At 46.5% G+C, this 19022-nt stretch overlaps 1 protein-coding gene across 1 annotated transcript in view; it reads left to right on the top strand.

The window, feature by feature from the left end:
* Positions 1 to 6595: 6595 nt before the first annotated feature.
* Positions 6596 to 19022, top strand: part of TMEM132D (transmembrane protein 132D) — an 832687-nt gene continuing 820260 nt past the window's right edge. Inside the window, exon 1 of the mRNA XM_065903793.1 lies at positions 6596 to 6674. Within this exon, the coding sequence (XP_065759865.1) occupies positions 6596 to 6674 (79 nt within the window). The remainder of the gene's footprint in view (positions 6675 to 19022) is intronic.

Here is a 19022-nt window from a genome sequence, read left to right as displayed (position 1 = left end):
ACGAGAGGCTGGAGAACTCATGCTTGGCCCCTGCCTCTTAGGTGCTATTGGAACACCCAGAGACCTTCTAGATATGTGAACTGGCTCATATGACTTGGCATCCCACACAGGCCTTGCTATTCCCTTATACCAACCCAAATCTAGGCTGTGCCTCTGTCTCCCACCTGTCCCCTGACTTCACCTCCTTCTTTGCTCTCCAAGATTCACTCAGCCCCAGCCCCACTATCTTCTATCTGATTCTCCCAGTTTTTTTTTTTTTTTTTTTTTTGCACCTCAGGACCTTTGCACCTGCTGTTCCCTCCATCAGACATGCTTAGAACTCAGATCTGCACACGGAGGGTCCTTCTCACTAGCAGGGTCCCCTTTCTAAGATCATCTTCTCAGCGAAGTCTTGCCTGACCCTTCTGAAGCAGAAGTAAATACTGTCCTGTTTGAGTGTCTTCTTAGGCTGTTTTTGAAAGTATCTTGTTCACTATTCACTTGTCTTCTGTCCGTCCATCCTCAGGACAATATAAGCTCAGTGGTGGCTTTTACACTTGCTAAACTTTTAGTGCCTGGCCAATAACAGGCATATAATAAATACATATTCAATGGAGAATGGGATCCATATAAATTCCTTTCCTCAGAGTACCCCAGCCATGAGGACCCTCTCCTGGAAGTTCCAGCACTTCTTCTCTGTGATGCACTCGAAAGATCCCAAGAGATCAATATGGACTCAAGTATAAGGGCGACATGGTGCTCCACACTGCATCCTGGTGTGGGGCCCGGAGCGCCTTACATGCGCACAAATCAATGTGGTTGGTGCAAACCATACCTTCAATGCAAAACCATACCTTCCTCCTTTGAGCTCTCCTAATACGTATCATAAGTGATCCAAAGCTTAATTATGGTTCCTTCCACTGGACTCTAAGGCATTTCTTGGTGAGTAGAGTTGGAGGGGGGTGGGTTTTATTTTATGCTTTGCTTATACCCCACTCCTGCCTCTGTGGAGACAGGCTGAGATCAATGGAGGTGTATTTGTTAGGAGTTTTCACATCAGCTATCATAACAAGCCCTCAAACTCCAGTGACGTAACATGATATAATCTTTTTAAATTTATTTTTATTTAATTAATTTTTTATTTTGGCTGCGTTGGGTCGTCTTTGTGGCATGTGGGCTTTCTCTAGTTGCTGTGTGTGGGGGCTTCTCTAGTTGTGGAACTCACGCTTCTTTGGATTTGGAGCACCAGCTCTATAGCTCACAGACTCAGTAGTTGGGCTTAGTTGCCCCATGGTACGTGGGATCATAGTTTCCCAACTAGGGATCAAACACGTGTCCCCTGCATTGGAAGACAGATTTTCAACCACTGGACCACCAGGGAAGTCCCAGCATGATACAATCTTATTTCCTGCTGGCCCCAAATTCAGTGCTGGAACGTGCTAAATCCAGACTTTTCACACTTAGGGGGCCAGCCTCCTTCCTTCTCATCACTTGGCCTTTGCTGGGGCCTTACAGTTCCCTACTGGACTTTCATCTCCACCTGGAAGAAGAAAAGAGTCACGCCGGGTGGAGGTACTGTAGGCTCTTCCTGGAAGGAATGGGCAACACTCCCGCCTGCATTCCTTTGGCCACAACTCAAATCTATAGCCACACTTATTGGGACCCCATGGACTGCAGGCCAGGGAATTCTCCAGGCCAGAATACTGGAGTGGGTAGCCTTTCTCTTCTCCAGGGGATCTTCCCAACCCAGGGATCGAATCCAGGTCTCCTGCATTGCAGGTGAATTCTTTACCAGCTAAGCCACAAGGAAAGCCCTTAGTAAGACCAGGGCACCTAATTTGGCTACAGGCAGATAAAGGGGGTTTTAGTGAACAGGGAGCATCCATCACAAGCTCCCCTGAATGAACAAGTGAGTGAAAAGTCCAGGAGGTCTTTCAATGTTGTGTTTATGGCAGAGGCAGCCTTGCAGGCTCTCCTTTCCCTCTAATAGATAAAGCCTCACCCCTGATGGAAGGGGCTGGTGAGGCTTCAGGTAGAAATGCAGGATTTCTTCCTGACAGAACTGACAAAGAAGACTATTTAAGGCTCCGCTGAGCTTTCTGTATTGATCCATGAATCAGTAAAATAAGGCAAAAGGAGCACCCTACTATTAATCTTTGCTAAAATGTCTACTCCTTTAGGTTCACTTTGGGGTTACCCGGCAAGACCAGGAGTCACCTGGTTTTTTAACATCTGCTTGTGTACCCCTGGGAGGACATGAATCAGAAGAAAAGTAGAAGAGTCTACATTTCACTCTGGTGACCCAGAAGACCCCAGAACTACAGAATGGTGATTCTTTTCTCCTGTTGGATGTTTCATGTGACCTGGAGGGGGCTTTGCCTCCCTAAGCCTGCGGTCTTGGAGCAGCTGTACCATCTCAAGCATGTAGTCAATTCATCCCCCTTGGCAGGGGTGTGGGGAGGTGGAGAGTAGACAATCACAGGTGGATTTGCCACTGCCTCATCTCAGAAGGGCCCTCATCATTTCCACTAGTGTTTAATTGGTCCCCTGAAGAGGGGCTGAGAAACATCGTCATGCATGTGCAGGAAGCAGAGAACAGCAGACCCTGCACCATCCTCAAAAGCACTTCATGGGGGGGGGGGGTCTCCAGGATGCTCTGTTTGGAGGGACGACCTTGTCCAGCCTCAGTAGGAAGGGTGAGAGGCATCCCTGCTGCACACAGTGGCCTCCACATCGGAATGCTGTCTCCATTCTCGAAAGAGACAAGTCCTTGGATCTGGCCGTTCTATTTCCAGGCCAGCCCACAAATTTTGGGAAACTGAGAAGAAAAGAAGTTTCAGGGGGCTTCCCTGGTGACTCAGTGGTAAAGAATCTGCCTGCCAATGCTGGAGACACAGGTTCAATCCCTGATCCGGGAAGATTCCACACGCCACGGAGCAAGGAAGCCTGTGCTCCACAATTATCGAGCCCTGGTTCTAGAGCCTGGGAGCCACAGTTAACGAAGCCCATGCACCCTAGAGCCCGTACTTTGCAACAAGAGAAGCCACCGCAGTGAGAAGCCTGTACACTGCAACCCCCACTTGCTGCAACGAAGACCAGCACAGCCAAACATAAGTAAATAAAAATAAACATTAAAAAAAATTAATAGAAGTTTTGGAAAGGCTCTTCTGCACCCTCAGGGAGGACTGATCTGGTAGCTCACATGTCATCCCCATGATTCTCAAACTTCAGGCATTTCTCACCATCCTCCTGAGTTCTGTCAAGGGGGGATGATGACAAATGTCCTAGTGATTCAATGTTCTCCTTGAAAAAGCCCAATGCTTCACAAACTTTGGTAACTTAATTGAAAACACAACTTACATCACTAAAGGGAAACTGAAACATCAGACACATTAATAGCCAAAGTAAAAATAAAACCAGCATTCAAAAATTCTAGCTAGACACCATCACCCTGCACAGAAAGATCTGCCTTCTGTTTTGAAACCAAGGGCATTTATAATCGTGAAAAGTTGTCCTAAGAGTTGCTCAGGCCTCAGCCTTTCTCCTTGATGTGATCAGAAGGGTTGGAAGAAGAACTGATTCTGTTTTAGAGGAGGCCCCATCTTTGTGGTAACCAGAAGCCTCCTATAACCACTCATGGCACAGTTCCCTTCCATCCTGGAATTCCACCTTCATCATTTCCTGGTCTTTCTGGAAACTGCTGCAGAAAAACGTTTTGTTTTTATGGAAAGACGACCCAACCCAAACTGCCTGGTGTCCCAGCTTAATGCACAAAGTGGGAACAGTTAGTACTGTTTAATTACTGACAGAATTAGGCTTACAGATTGATTTATGGCCTTGCAGAGGAAACAGATATTCTTGGAGAAAAGCAGATTTCTCACAATTAATTTGAGGCAGGCTCTTCGGATGGGAAGTGCTCCCAGAGGTCTGGGATGCTACTGAAGAGCTGGCAGGCCTCAGCCCACTTCTCTAAAGTCTTCCTAAGGCGTTGCCTCTCCTAGGATTAGTTGTGCTAATTACCCAAAGAAGATTAGATATATTAGGTAGAACAGCGTCTTGGAGAGTGAGTAGCCATGCTTACATGGTATTTCAGCCACTGATCCAGTACCTGGAGTTGCAGCTTCCCAAAACTTGAACATCAAAGAGTAGAAAAAATTTTTGTGAGTCAACTGTGTATAATGGGGAAATAGTTTACCCTGGAATCTGTTAGCTACTTTTTGCCCTGAGGATGCAGATAGAGAAAATTTTTTGCCATGACATACCTCCCTTCCTCTCCCCAAAATGTACTTGGTGATTGCAGTTCTGGAAAAAAAAAATTAGAATTAGAATACATAAAATGATTGTTTTTAATAAAGCATAGGATCATTACAGTCAATACATTTGAAAAATGTTTTAGAAATGGACTCCATTTCACGTTGAAACGGACTCTGGCAACCTGGAGCTGGCATTTTGTGCAATCTACTGGCTCTACTATTAAGAGGACAGGTGGACGTGTGCCAGGGACTAAGCCTCAGTTTCCCCATCATTGAGGTGGAGGGGATAGTGGACTCAACCAGTGGTCCCTGGACGGGCACCATCAGTATCACCTGGCAATTGTTAGAAACGCAGATTCTTGAGTGTCACCTAGACTTGATAAATAAGAGGCTCTAGGGGTGGGGGTGGAGGACTCACTATCCCAGGTGACATGGATACTTACTCAAATTTTGCAAGCACTGAAGCACATCATCTCTTAGGTTCTTTGCTGTATTAACTCTTTAGAGTTTTATAGGAGGGAGGTGCAGAGTGAAAAGGCAGAAAGTTTAAAAAGTAAATGAAAAAACCCCAAAACAACAAAATCACCCAGACAGACAGACAGACATTCAAAAAAGTAAATATAGAATAAAGTAGAAGCCACATCTCACAGAGAATGAAACCCAGACACTCTTGAAAATTTGCAAGCTAAGCACCCAAAGTGTTGATTTATTTTTGCAACGACAGGCATACAAAATAAAACTTCTGTGGCTCCCTTGGCTGAATGATAATGACCCATTTTTACCTACTGAGGTAAAGTCACCTCATTTGATTTGGTTGTTGTCGGTTTACAATATTCTTCAAATATTCAGAACGCTTTCTCTCGCTCTGATTTCTGATTCGGGTAATTCAAAGGCTCCCATGGATAAGTCCTTGGGCTAAAATCAGAGGCTGATGCTCTGTAGCCTTGGTTCCCGGTATGTCTTAATTAGGCATTCAGGAAGGATAAATGTCTTTTATCTTCTCAAGGCCAAGTTGGCCCCTAACGGATCCATTCCCAGTTCCAAATGGGCCAGAGGGGAGTCAGGACGGAATTCTTTTAGGATCAGTGAATTGGTGGTCATTCCAGGATAGAGGCGGGGTAAGGCCAGCATGACCCTCAGGACGGCTGGCAAGTCGGAAGTCCTACTCCCCAGATATTGTTGGGGAAGATCCAGCGCGGGGGTGAGGGGCCCTTTACAGCCATCTCCGTGTTTACTGGCAGGCGGAGAGCCTTAGAAACCCGCAGAACAGAGGACCTGTCCTTAGCTTGAGGTCTGACTAGCAGGAGAAGGTAAATGGCCTTCTTGACACCTGTTGGGCGAGTGGGCAGCTCCCTGCCGCCGCCTCCGAGCTGGCCGAACCGCCGGGTACTAGCCCGCCTCCCAGCCGCCCCACTCCCGCTCCCGAGCGCAGGGAGGGGGTGGCCGGGAGGGTGGGTGAGGGGCAGACCCGGAGAGGTGGGATTGACTGTGCGGATTGGGGCTTGCGGCTGTCACTCCGAAAGGGTGGGGCTTTTTTAAAAAAGACAAATTTTTAAGGCAGACCCCGAGTCCGCACCCGGCACCGTGGCGCTCGCGTCCGTGCCGGATGCAGTCTCGGCGGAGCCCGGCCGGCGCGCGGGCGGCGAGGTCCCCGGGCCCGCGGGTCTTCCTCCGCGCGCGGCTGGCGCGCCTCCCCCAGGCGGCGGGGGCAGCCCTGCGTCCTCGGAGCCGGTCGTGCGCGCCGCGCGCTTAGGGCCCCTCGAGCTTGAGCCCGGGCGGGAGCCGGGCCGGGGCGGGCGGCGTGGGGAGTGACTGCTCCCAGCCAAACTTTGGCGCCGGTGCGCGCCCCGGGGCGCGGCCGGGCGGGATGGGGGCCGTGCGCCCGGGCGCCCCGCGCCGCTCCGGGCGCCGGGCCACCCGGCCGGGGGTCCTCGCGCCGCCTCCGCCCGCACCCCGGGCGCCGCAGCCCGGCCGCCCCGCCGCCCGTTAGCCTACCCGCGTCCCCGCGCTCCCGGAGGCGCCCTTTGGGGGCCACCTGGGGGCCAGTCCTCGCTGGGTAAACGGAAAGGAACAAATTCGCGTGGATGAAAATAAAAATATCCTGGTGGGGGTGAAAGGGAGGTGGGGTTTGCCTGCGCGCGCGTTGGACTCGGGAGAGCAACTCCGGAGCCGCGTGCGGTGTCGCCTCCCGGCCGGCCATGGACTGGCGGGAGGAGGGCGCAGGGCGCCGCGGCCGCTCGCGCCGCTAGCCCGGTGCTCCCTCGCCTTCCCGCCCCGCTCCGACCCTCGGGGAGCTTGGCGACCGTGTCTTCATCGCCCAGACGGCGCCGGGGAGCCGAGGATCTGAGCTCCGGGTCTCCGGGATGTGCGCGTCTGAGATGGGGACGCTGTGGCACCATTGGTCCCCCATGCTCATCAGCCTGGCCGCCCTCTTCTCCAAAGGTGAGGAGACGCCGCCGCCGCCGCCTGGGGCCCCGGGACGAACTTTGCTGGGACTGAGCGTGTGGGAGGGTGTGCGTGGATGCGGGTGGCCGGGAGAGTGGATGTGGGTGTGCGTTGGTGCGTGTGCACGCGCGCGCGTGCGGCAGCCAAGGTCCTCAGCGGCCCCTTTGCAGCAGGTGCCTCCCGGGAAGACTTGGGCGGGAGGCCCTGAGTGAGAGTGCCAAGGGCGGAAAAATAGCCCGGTCCACCTGGCAGCCTCGGGGAGGGGGTCGCGTGGAGAACCTGGAAAGGAGACGTGGGCCCTGGGAGGGCTGAGGAAGCTGTCCGAGTCAGGGATTGACATGATCTCCTGGAAAGGTTCTGGAATTTGGACTTGAGTTTTTCTGCTGGCAGGCACCCGTGAGGATATAATTCCAGAGCGCGCCTCTGTATGGGAATGCAGTTGAGTGCATCCGTCGGCTGCGATGCCTAGGAGATGGGGCCAGCTCTGGAGAGGTGGCCCTGAGTTTCTCCAAGAGAGGTTTTGGGGGCAGGCTTCTCTTCCTTTGCTTTCTGTGGCTGTTGTCCGGGGGCAGCATCCGTGAGGGTTGGGCGCAGAGTTTAAACCGTGCTTATCACCTGTGTTTCCCCAGCAGAGCCCCTGAATTGCAGCTGCCAGAAAAGCCGGGATTCCCCATCTGCTTCCCTTCTGTCAGCATCCCTCTCTGTCATTGGTACAGCAAGTTGGAATGCTCAGGACACGACTTCCTTGAAGGGAAATTATTTGATTCACACGTGAGGTTGTAGAAAGGATCAGCAGTTCTTCCTGCTTACTGATCAGGACTCTTTATTTGTGTGTGGTTCCTTCTCCCAAGAGCCTCTTTCCTACAGAGAGAGAGAGAGATTAGAAGAAAGTGGAGCTTTTTAGCAGTCTCCCATGTGTGTCCCCAAATCCCTGTAAACAGATTTTTGTTCTCCGGAGAAGATTTCCTAGATGAGACCGCTCTCAGAAACTTCAAAGCCAATTATCATGCACAGAGCCTTTTAATTACAGGAATTTTCTGTTCTCAGAGCCCTTCCGGCATAGCTGAGGTTACATTGCTTTAGATCTGACAATAGCCGGCTTTTGTGCTGGTGTGATTTAGGAAGAGGGTGACCCATGCCCACTCTGCTTGGCTGTCTTTTCAAGTGTGGTCTAATGGGCTCATGTCTCCTAATTATGAGTTAGAACAATTCTGAGGGCCAGCGCCTCGGGGGTTTTTGATGTGTACAAGAAGACACAAGAAAAGGTTGATGAATTTGGTGAAGCCAACCCAGGCAGACGTGAGGTTAAAAAAACCTGAATCCACAGCAACAGCAGCCCAGCAGACTTGCCTATTGCTACGAGGCATGTTTTTTATTGGTTGTCGCTTGATTTGATAATAGGAATGGACTCCTGTGTTTTATGCTGCAGTAACAAGGTTTTACTAAGAAAGGTACAGAATAGCTTTGTAAATATGACCAAACTATTGTGTTTCCTTGGTTAGGTACACAGTTCTCTTACTGATCTCCTCATTAGACCGGGTAGGGTTGAAAAGAAATGTATTTCCCCTGATAGTCTCTTGAACTTTTTCAAGTGGAAACACTGAAAATGTCCTTAAAATGAGAAACTCTGATGTGAAGGTCTTGGCTTGTGGAAAGATGCCATAAACCCAGCCTATGGCATATTTTGAGTTGAACACCCCTAAGACCATTCTGTCCTATAAAATTTCCTGGTGCGGATAATAATGGTGTTTTAAATGCAGGGACCGTGCGGTTCTTTTTCCATTATGTTCAAGTCACTTTTTGCTCTCAGATCCTCTGACTGCCTGAAAGTTCTGAACCAGCTTGAAATCCAAGATGGACTATATTTCAGAGGATTTTGATTGGAAGAAAACATATGCATAGACACACACCCATCCAAAGTGCCCAGTTTATCTGGGTCCAATGGAAAGATGGAGATTATTACCAAATACTTAGTAATGCTTCAGTATATTATTGTTTTTACTGCATTGCTCTAGTTCTTTCTAAAGATGAAGGCTTAAAGGAACAGATGTGCACATTTTAATAACAGGCTAAAGTCTTTGAACTTCACATTTGTTTAAATTTTATGCACAGGAAGTGATTGGACATATAGCAACCTCATAGATCTTTTGAAAATCAAATAAAAATAAAATTTCATTGCTTGCACTTCTATCCCTTGGGAACTGGGAACTCTACTATGACATAAAAAGTTTGATCAGCACTGTTGTCATAGATCTTTTGAAAATCAAATAAAAATAAAATTTTATTGCTTGCAGTTCTATCCCTTGGGGACTGGGAACCCTACTATGACACAGAAAGGTTGATCAGCACTGTTTTCAGGCGGTCCCAGCCTTTACTGGAGAATGGTCTTTATGTCAAGTCTGTGTCTTAAGTTTAGGATATAATCTTACTTGAAAACTTCATGCAGATGACAGCTGTGCCAGCTTGCAAATGTGGTTTACTATGTTGCTATTGGGCTCGTGGAAGGGGGCAGGGCATGGGAAGGAAAGGGGCCCAAAGACAAATTAATGAGACTGTTAAGGCAAGTTCACCTGTCGGCCACAGGGTGAGGCCAGACAAACTGAAAGGTCAGAATTTGGAACAGAGAAAGGTTTATTGCAGGACCATGCAAGGAGAAAGGTGGCTTCTGCCTCGAGCTCCCAGAAGAGTTTTGGCAAAGCATTTTTAAAAGCCAAGTAAGGGAGGTGAGGGTGGGGTCACAGAGTACCTGATCAAATGGTGCACAGTTCTCTGGCTGATGATGAGGGAACAGGGCGGGGTCACAGGGGTTAACTTTATCTGTCTTTAGGCCCCAGGGGACGTGGGGCTCTGTGCTCTCTCCATCAGCAAGTAATTAACGTCTTCCATTTGGTGGTGGGGTTTCTTGTCTGCAGAACAACTCAGGAAATGTGCATCAAATACTGTTACTTAGGTACTTCAGAGAGGAGCGAAAGCAGAGGATATGGGGAAAGGCCTGTCCCAGGAAGGCCCCAGGAGTTCCTTCTCTTACAAGACTGTGCGTGCGTTAGTTGCTCAGTCGCGTCTGACTCTTTGTGACCCCATAGACTGTAGCCTGCCAGGCTCCTCCGTCTATGGAATTCTCCAGGCAAGAATACTGGAGTGGGTTGCCATTTCCTTCTCTAGAGGATCTTCCCGACCCAAGGATCGAACCCTGGTCTGCGTTGCAGTCAGATTCTTTACCATCTGAACTACTAGACTTACTAGACTAGCGAGAGGCAAAGAGCTGGGCATTCTTTCAATACAAAATCAGGAAGGTGGCCACATGTAGGCTGCTTGTCATGACCCTGACCTGCATCCCCCAGAGTTGTGTTTTCTTGCAAATACCAATGAGAAGCAGACACTCGGAGGCCTGGAATCCCGGGAGAGGAGCTGCTGGGGTGATGGGGCACCATCTCCAGGTTGCGCTGGTCATATGCTCCACCTGCATCCAGAGCAGTACAGCCAGCCTGCTGGGCAGAGGCATTGTGAGGTCACCTTCTGCAGAATGTTTCCACCTTGATAACTTCCTTCTTAGGTCAGAACTGAAGTATCCGGGTGGCCGAGCATCACCTCTTATTTAGGAATATCCTCCCACATCCCATCCTTCTGGACTGGAAGGAGCTTCAGTTTACAGTGACACTTTGTCTGGGCTCTTGGGGAGGAAGACATATTCCAGGAGGGAGCATTTTTTTGGGGGGGGGGGAGGTGTGTGTGTTTGAGGGAGAGACAGAGAGACTAGACTTCACTGCTTACATTTAAACAGTGTCAAAGTTAAAGGGCTAGGAAATGGGGAGACCATGAAATTTCATTTTTCCTCAATTAAAACTTAAATGCTAAATATGATTTTATAAAAAATACTTAAATGCATAGAAAGTTAGAATGCTAAGTATTCAGATCTGCTTAATTTATTTCAGTTCTGAAAGCCAAGGGAAAATGAAAAACAAAACAAAAACTCTGAAAATACCCTATTGCAGAAGCTTACTTGTTGTTCAGTTGCTAAGTCATGTCTGACTCTTTGAGACCCCATGGACTGTGGCATGCCTAAGCTTCCCAGTCCTTCACTATCTCCCAGAGTTTGCTCAACTCATGTCCACTGAGTCAGCGATGTCATTCAATCATCTCATCCTCTGTTGCCCCCTTCTCCTCCTGCCTTCAATCTTTCCCAGCATCAGGGTCTTTTCCAGTGAGTTGGCTCTGTACATCAGGTGGCCAAAGTATTGGAACTTCAAATTCAACATCAGTCTTTCCAATGAATATTCAGGGTTGACTTACTTTAGGATTGACTAGTCTGATATCCTTGCTGTCCAAGGGTCCCTCAAGAGTCTTCTCCAATACCATGGTTCAAAAGCATCAATTCTTTGGCACTCAGCCTTCTTTATGGTCCAGCTCTCACACCTGTACGTGATTACTGGAAAAACCATACCTTTGACTATATGGACTTTTGACTTTTACATTTTTACACTTCAGCACTTTACCCTTGACTTTTATATTTTTAAAATTTATCTATCCATTTATCCACTCACCAGTTTATTTACCAGCCATTATCCATCCATCTATGTCTTCATCCATATATCCCATTTATCCATCCTTTCATCAGTGTGTCCATCCATCCATCTGTTCTTTCATCTATGTAGCCACCTATCCATCCTTAAGTCTAAAAAATTTGATAATCCAAAAAAAATTTCAAAGAGCACAGAGCCATGCAGGAACTATTTGCCAGTGTTCTGAGGACACAGGATTAGGAAGGTGTAAAGTCATTGCTCAGAGAAGGCAATGGCAACCCACTCCAGTACTCTTGTCTGGAAAATCCCATGGACAGAGGAGTCTGGTAGCCTGCAGTCCATGGGGTCACTAAGAGTTGGACACGACTGAGCGACTTCACTTTCCCTTTTCACTTTCATGCATTGGAGGAGGAAATGGCAACCCACTCCAGTATTCTTGCCTGGAGAATCCCAGGGACGGGGGAGCCTGGTGGGCTGCCGTCTATGGGGTCGCGCAGAGTCGGACACGACTGAAGCGACTTAGCAGCAGCAGCAGCAGCAGCAGAGTCATTGCTGGCCATTTCTCTAGCTTGTAAAGTGCACAAATCATCCACGATTTTAAGTCGTGAGCTCAAACCCCTCCCGTTCCGCGTTCAGTTCCTTCTTCCTTTCCTCTTCTGCTTTTCTTGGTCCCCTCTGCTTCCTTATTTTATCACAGTAGCTGCTTTTGGAGCACCATTTGTATTATTACACACTTTATGCTGGCCATAGGATTCCAGCAGTGAGAAGAACCCACACAGATAAGGTTATTATCCTCCCAGAACTGGCAGTGTATAGAGGAGACAGAAAAATGTTTAACTATGTAAAATTATAAGACTTCTCTGGTGGTCTAGTGGTTAACACTCCGCACTCCCAATCCTGGGGACATGGGTTTGATCCTTGGTCTGGGACCTAAGATCCTGCGTGCCGCTTGGCACAGTCAAAAAAAAAGTAATTATCCATTATGTAAAAATGTTATATAAAGAAATGCCAGCTTTCAACTGCGATGTGCTAGAGGCACAGAGCAGTCATCTCTGAGTACAGGTATGTTGGCCTTGAACTTCGCGCATCTGAGGAGTGGCTTAGTGTTACAGAGAGCGGGTGTGTGAGAGGGAGGTGCAGACACGTCCGTGGACTCCAGAGAGCAGCGTGGCTGGGCTGGAGCTTGTGGTACTGCATGAAGGGACAGGATGGGAAGTGGCCACCCTGCCCAGGGGACAGGCAGCAGTCAGGTGGGGTGTGGAGGTATCCATGGCATCCAACGCTAGTCTTCTGCATTGGCAGGTGAATTCTTTACTTCTGAACCACCCAGGTGACTCTAGTGGTAAAGAATCCACCTGCCAATGCAGGAGGCGTAAGAGGCATGGGCTCTATCCCTGGGTTGGGAAGATCCCTAGAGGAAGGCATGGCAACCCTCTCCAGTATTCTTGCCTGGAGAATCCCATGGACAGAGGAGGCTAGCGGGCCACAGTCCATGGGGTTCCGAAGAGTCAGATACGACTGAAGCGACTTAGCGCGCACTCATGAGTCACCAGGGAAAGCCCAGATGTCAGGCACAGATGAACTAATCAGAGGGCCTGTACATTTCTTGTAGCTTCCTTAACATCTTACCACAAATAAGGTGACTTAAAACAACAGAACTTCATTCTAGCATGGTTCTAGAGCCAGTAGTCCAAAATCAATATCCTTGGGCCAAAATCAAGGTGTTGGCTAGAGGCTTTAGGGGAGAATCTCTAGGCTCCTGGTGACTGCCTGTCATCCTTACTTTATGGCAGCATCACTGCAGTTTTCAAGGTTGCTGTCTTCCCATCTCTGTCTGTTCCATCCTCAAACCTTCTCTTTTGTGTCAGACCTCCTATGCTTCCCTCTTACATAAAGATACAAGTGATTGGATTTAGGGACCCCTGGGAATAATTTGGATTGTTTCCCATGGTACTGTAATCACATCTATGAAGACCCCCTCCCTTCCCCCTTCCCCCTAAATAAGGGAACATTCACAGGTTCAAGGGATTTGCACATAGATATCTTTTGGAGGGCACTTTTTACGGGGGTAACATTTTATTTATTTTTTCAATTATTTTTATTAGTTGGAGGCTAATTACTGTACAGTATTGTAGTGGTTTTTGCCATACATTGACATGAATCAGCCATGGATTTACATGTGTTCCCCATCCCGATCCCCCCTCCCACCTCCCTCCCCATCCCATCCCTCTGGGTCATCCCAGTGCACCAGCCCTGAGCACTCGTCTCATGCATCCAACCTGGACTGGCGATCTGTTTCAGGGGTAACATTTTAAAACTATTTTCTGTCTCCTCTCTAAAGTTTTCAGTACCTCTAGAAGCAACATCTGTGTATTTTTCTATCTGCTTTCTCTCCAGTACTTAGTATAGTACTTTGGACCCTGCAGGGGCACAATAAGTTTTTAAGTATCCTTAGGACTGTAAATTATTGTTAAAAGAAACTTTGTGCGACAGTAAAATGGTTTTGTTTTTTTCTCCAGTAATTCAAAGTGCCGCAGGACATACTTTGGTCGATAATAATAACAGCGAATTTTAAAGTAATTATTGCATGCCAGACACTGAGCTGAGTGATTGATGAAAATGGTTTTTGTGAATTTGCAGATAAACCCAGTGGGGTGGATTTTATTCACCCCATTTTGTAGATGCAGAAATGGAGACTCGGAGAAGTAGCATCCAAGATCTTACAACTAAAGCAGCACAGTCTGAATTCTGACGCCAAAGCGCCTCACTGTTAGCTGTTTTACATCCTGCTCATGTTTATGTATGTTACTAAAAACGAATCCCTTTGTCAGGCAAAAATTACTTATGGTGCTGGACTTGATAAACTTTGCGTACAGCGTGGCTTCCCTGGAATTTCAGCTCCGAGCCTTGGATGTGGTTGGCGCTCATTATTTGTTGCAGGAAACGAATAAGTGAATATCCTGGTTTTTTTTTTTTTAATTTTCTCAGTCTTCATTTTTCCAACTGCAGTTGGCAAAGATAGCAAAAAGGGATTAAAACATAGATTTTTAAATATAATTTTATTTATTTATTTGGCTGTGCTAGGTCTTGCTGCTGCTTCGGGCTCCTCTCTCGTTGCGGTGTGCGGGCCTCTCTGCGGTGGCCTGTCTTGCAGTGGAGCGTGGGCTCTAGGCACAGGGCTTCAGTCATTGTGGCATGTGACCTCTAGATCACAGGCTCAATAATTGCAGCTCATGGGCTTAGTTGCTCCGTGGCTTGTGGGATCTTCCCAGATCAGTGGTTGAACCTGTGTCTCCTGCACTGGCAAATTCAGATTCCCCTTTGCTGAGCTACCAGGAAGCCCCTAAAACATCAATTTTAATCCCAAGGCTGTCACAGGGGTGGAGGAGGTGATCTGATGATGAGACATGGTGTGGTTGTCTCCGAGGCCAGGATGCTGAAGCATCTTCGGTTGTGCTCCCTGAATCCCAGGATCCCATCATTCATTCATCACCTCAGCTAACACGCATGGGTCCTGGTGGAGGGGAGACTGACGTGACCTCTGTTCTAACAAGACTAAAACTCTGGGTGACTCAGGTGGCTCTTTAGTACTATTGTAAAAAAAGAGGAAGAAGCGTGCAGCATGAAGGCAGACAAATATTTTTCCTCTTTCCAAAAGGAGAATGTTAGATTCTGTGAACATATGGATTGGCGAGTTTAACTTATGATGCCAGACCACAAGCTTGAATGAGTTATGGGGAGAATATTGTGCAGGTTCTGGCAGAAGTGAGTGGTGATCACGGGAAACCAGTATGGATTTGTCATGACATGAGACCAGAGACTCAAGATATTTTGATATCACTTTTATCATTCATTTAAAAATCTGCTTAAAAAAAAAAATCTACAGGGAGAATTAAGAGGAGCACCCAACAGGTTGAAGCCAGGGTTGTATTCATTTCAGTGTCAGTTTTAAGGGTCCCTTTTATTTATTTAAAAAAAATTTTGGGGGGATCATTTTAATTGTACTGTTTTTCAAGATTTGGCAACTTTTAAAATCTTATTTATTTAAAAAATGTAAATGTCAGGGTACTGATATGTTCTTAAAATCTTTATTATTTTTTATTGAAGGATAGTTGATTTACAATGTTGTGCCAATCTCTCTGTATGGCAAAGTGATTCAGTTATACCTGTATAGACATCTCTTTTTTATATTCTTTTCCACTGTGGTTTATTATAGGATATTGAATATAGTTCACTGGGCTATACAAGAGAACTTTATTGCTTAATATTTTGCATTTGCTGTTCTCAAACTCCCAGCCTTTAACTCCCCCTCCTCCCCTTGGGAACCACAAGTCTGTTCTCTATGTCCCTGAGTCTGTTTCTGTTTAATAGGTTCATTTGTGTCATATCTTAGATTCCACATATCAGTAACATCATATGATATTTGTCTCTTTCTTTCTGACTTACTTCCTTTATCTCTAGGTGCGTCCATGTTGCTGCAAATGGCATTATTTCATTCTTTTTTTATGGCAGAGTAATATTCCTCTGTATATATGAACCACATCTTTATCCATTCATCTGTTGATGGACATTTAGGTTTCCATGTCTTGGCTATTATGAATAGTGTTGTTACGAACACAGGGGTGCATGTATCTTTTTGAGTTATAATTTATCTGGATATGTGCCCAGGAGGGGGACTGCTGGGTCGTATGGTAATTCTATTTTTAGTTTTCTGAGGAACCTGCATACTGTTTTCCATAGTGGCTGCACCAACTTTCATTCACACCAACAGTGTAGGAGGGTTTCAAGGGCCCCTTTTATACAAATATATCGCCCAATATCTCTCTTCTGTTAGCTCTCAGAAATTAAGAGTCTATAGGGAAGGAAGGCCCTTGAACTTAGACAAATTTGTGAAATACAGTCAAAAAGAGATTAAGCACATTTTGTCAGGACAGGACAGCAGTAACCAAGGTGAAAAATGCATTTGAAAGAGTTGAAAGGGAATAAAACTTTTCTCCCTCTCTTTTTCTAACCAAAGCCTAGAAATGAGACTGAGATATACATTTGAAAAGACAGGAATTCACAAAGAATTTTTAGCCATTAGCGACATTGTTGTTTTCCATGTGAGAAACATAAATTCTTTTGTTTTAGGGAGAGTTGCTGAGCAGACTCACTAAGTAAAGAAGGTGGAGGATAGATTTCATTTTTGTTGTTGTTTTTGTTTCTGTGTTTGGTCAGGAAAGCAATGTTGGTAGATTGGGGGGGATGCTTAAATTATAATACAACTTGCTGAGGTTCTCAGATGCTGGACACAGGGACACGCAGATGCTGGTGGTCCAGTGGCTAAGACACCACGCTCCTAATGCAGGGGGCCTGGGTTTGATCCCTGGTTGGGGATTTTAGATCCCACATACTGTGGAATGACTAAGCCCATGAGCTCCAACTAGAGAGTCCTTGCGCTGCAGCGGTCCCAGGTGCCACAATTAAGACCTGATTCAGTCAAATAAATAAAATAAATATTAAAAAAAAAATCTGTCTCCTTTCCAAGTTACTTTTCTAAGAAATCCTTCTTAGGCCTTAGTACCAGGAAAAAAAAGAAAAAAAAAGCTATGTTTATCCTGAGAAATAGTTTACACTTCATCCTAAGAACACCATGAATTTTCTAAGTGAATTTCCAATTGTCTATCTTTGCTTGAACTCCTAGGAGTCTCGGAGCCAACTTCGCTATTTATAAGTCTAGGAACTTAAGAGACATATCTTGTGACTCAGCTCCAGCCTTGGCTTTATTTTATTTTCCTTATTCTGTCTCTCTTGTCTGCCTCCTTGCCTACTTTTTCTATCCCAGTGCATTTATTTTTTGTATGCTACTTCAAAGTAATCCTGACACAAGAGAGAGGTAAAAATAAATAATCTCACTCCCTGAAGATGACTGCTGCAACAGTTTGATGTCTTTCGTTTTAGTTGTTTCTCTATGAATTTTTGAAACAGTTGTGTTCACATGGTCTCTGGGACACATAATTGGTTTTTTTTTTACTTTTTATGAGTTCATATGTTTATGTAAGCATATTTCTCATGTTTTAAAAATGTATCACAAATATATTCTTAATGTCTGTGCCATAGCTTAAAATTTTCAACTCTTGCTACACAATTATATAATTTATGGGTTTTTTTCTTTTTTTTTTTGGCTATTGTGAGGAAATCATTATCTTTGTGCATAATTTTTGCTTTGAGTTACTTTCTTAGAATCACAGTTAGTTAATGATGGGGCCAAAAAATATAGATAGAGATTTGCTGCCAAATTCTTTTCCAGAAGGGCTCACCTTTTTGTACAGGTGTTAGCGACAGCTGAACGTGACCATCATGTTGCCCTTAGTGGTGGCACTGTGGGTGTCTGCTATTCCCCCACAATCTTTGTAGAGTGCCTTGGTGGCCCTGAAAAGTATTCAGAGCATAGATAGAACTTATGGATGCCAGGGGGAAAGATGAGAGAAGGGATCGTTAGGGAGTTTGGGATGGACACGTACACACTGCTCTAAGTGGAAAACCAACAGAGACCTGCTGTAGGTAGGAACTGTAGCAGGGAACTCTGCTCACTGCTGTGTGGCTGCCTGGATGGGAGGGGAGTTTGGGGGAGAATGGATACATGGATATGAATGGCTGAGTCCTTTCGATGTCCACCTGAAACTGTCACATTATTAATCAGCTATACCCCAATATAACATAAAAAGATTTTGTTGTTGTTGTTGTTTAAAAAAAGACACAACATGGAGGGAGCCACATCAAGAATGTGGCTTCTGTGGGCCTGAAGATGCTTTCCTTGAAGTGTGGTCGAGCCCCCTGAGATGCTCTGTGTGTAAGGGTCACAGTCTCTGGCCAATGGGGAAGCTACAGAGTTGTTTGCAGGGGCTTCTTCCTGGGATGCTTTGCTCGGAGGACCTCAGTCAACAGGTATCATGGAGGCAGACAGACTGTGGCTTCAAGGTGATGAGGGAAAATGCAAATGCATTTAGAAATGGAGTAAGAAGGATTTGATTTAGTTACCAGGGAAGATGAAGCCCCTCCAGGACGAGCTGTTTGTGAATCACCGTTATGGAACAGAATCGAAACAACAGGTGAACATTTAAGCCCAGAATTCCTTAATTCTGTGATGTTGATAGAGTTTGAAAGGCCCCTGCTGCCTAAATTCAGCAAAAAATATTCAAGTTCAGCCCCGAGATTGACCTAGTTCTCATATTTTGTCTCCAACTGGGACTGTCACTCGTACTGAGCACCAAGGGCTTTGATTTATTTATCCAACAATTATTTTTTGAGGCCAAATTATAAGCACAGTGAGACAGACTCTGAATATACAGCAATGAATATGAAATCAGCTCTGCACTTGAAATGAGGGAGACTGAGCTGTGAACCCCTACCTGTCTCTAGTAAGCAGCTGAATGCAGATAAGGAAAAGTCATTGATAAGGTGGAGGAAGGAAGGAAAGCGGCCTTGGTTTCCCCTAAAAGACCTTTAGAGGTTTTTTTTTGGCTGTGCCATTTGGCATGTGGGATCTTACTTCCCTGACCAGGGATCAAACCCAGGCCTCCTGTAGGGGCAACGCAGAGTCTTAACCACTGGACCACAGGGGAAGCTCCTAGAGATCTTTTCTACGGGCTTTGCTGGTTCTGGTGTTGGCTGAGGTTCTCAGTTGCTGACAACAGACTGCTCTAGCAGAGATGGGTTTCCTGGATTGTGTGTGTGTCAGGCGGTGTAGATGTGCCGTGTGCACCAGGGACCCAGCAGCAGCAGCTGGCAGAGACCCCCACAACTACAGAATCAGTTTCTGCTCAGATCCCACCATTACTGTTGC

This window comes from Muntiacus reevesi, chromosome 13, assembly GCF_963930625.1.
Source record: "Muntiacus reevesi chromosome 13, mMunRee1.1, whole genome shotgun sequence".
In the NCBI taxonomy this organism is placed as follows: Eukaryota; Metazoa; Chordata; class Mammalia; order Artiodactyla; family Cervidae; genus Muntiacus; species Muntiacus reevesi.
This window is presented reverse-complemented; position numbering and strand designations above follow the sequence as displayed.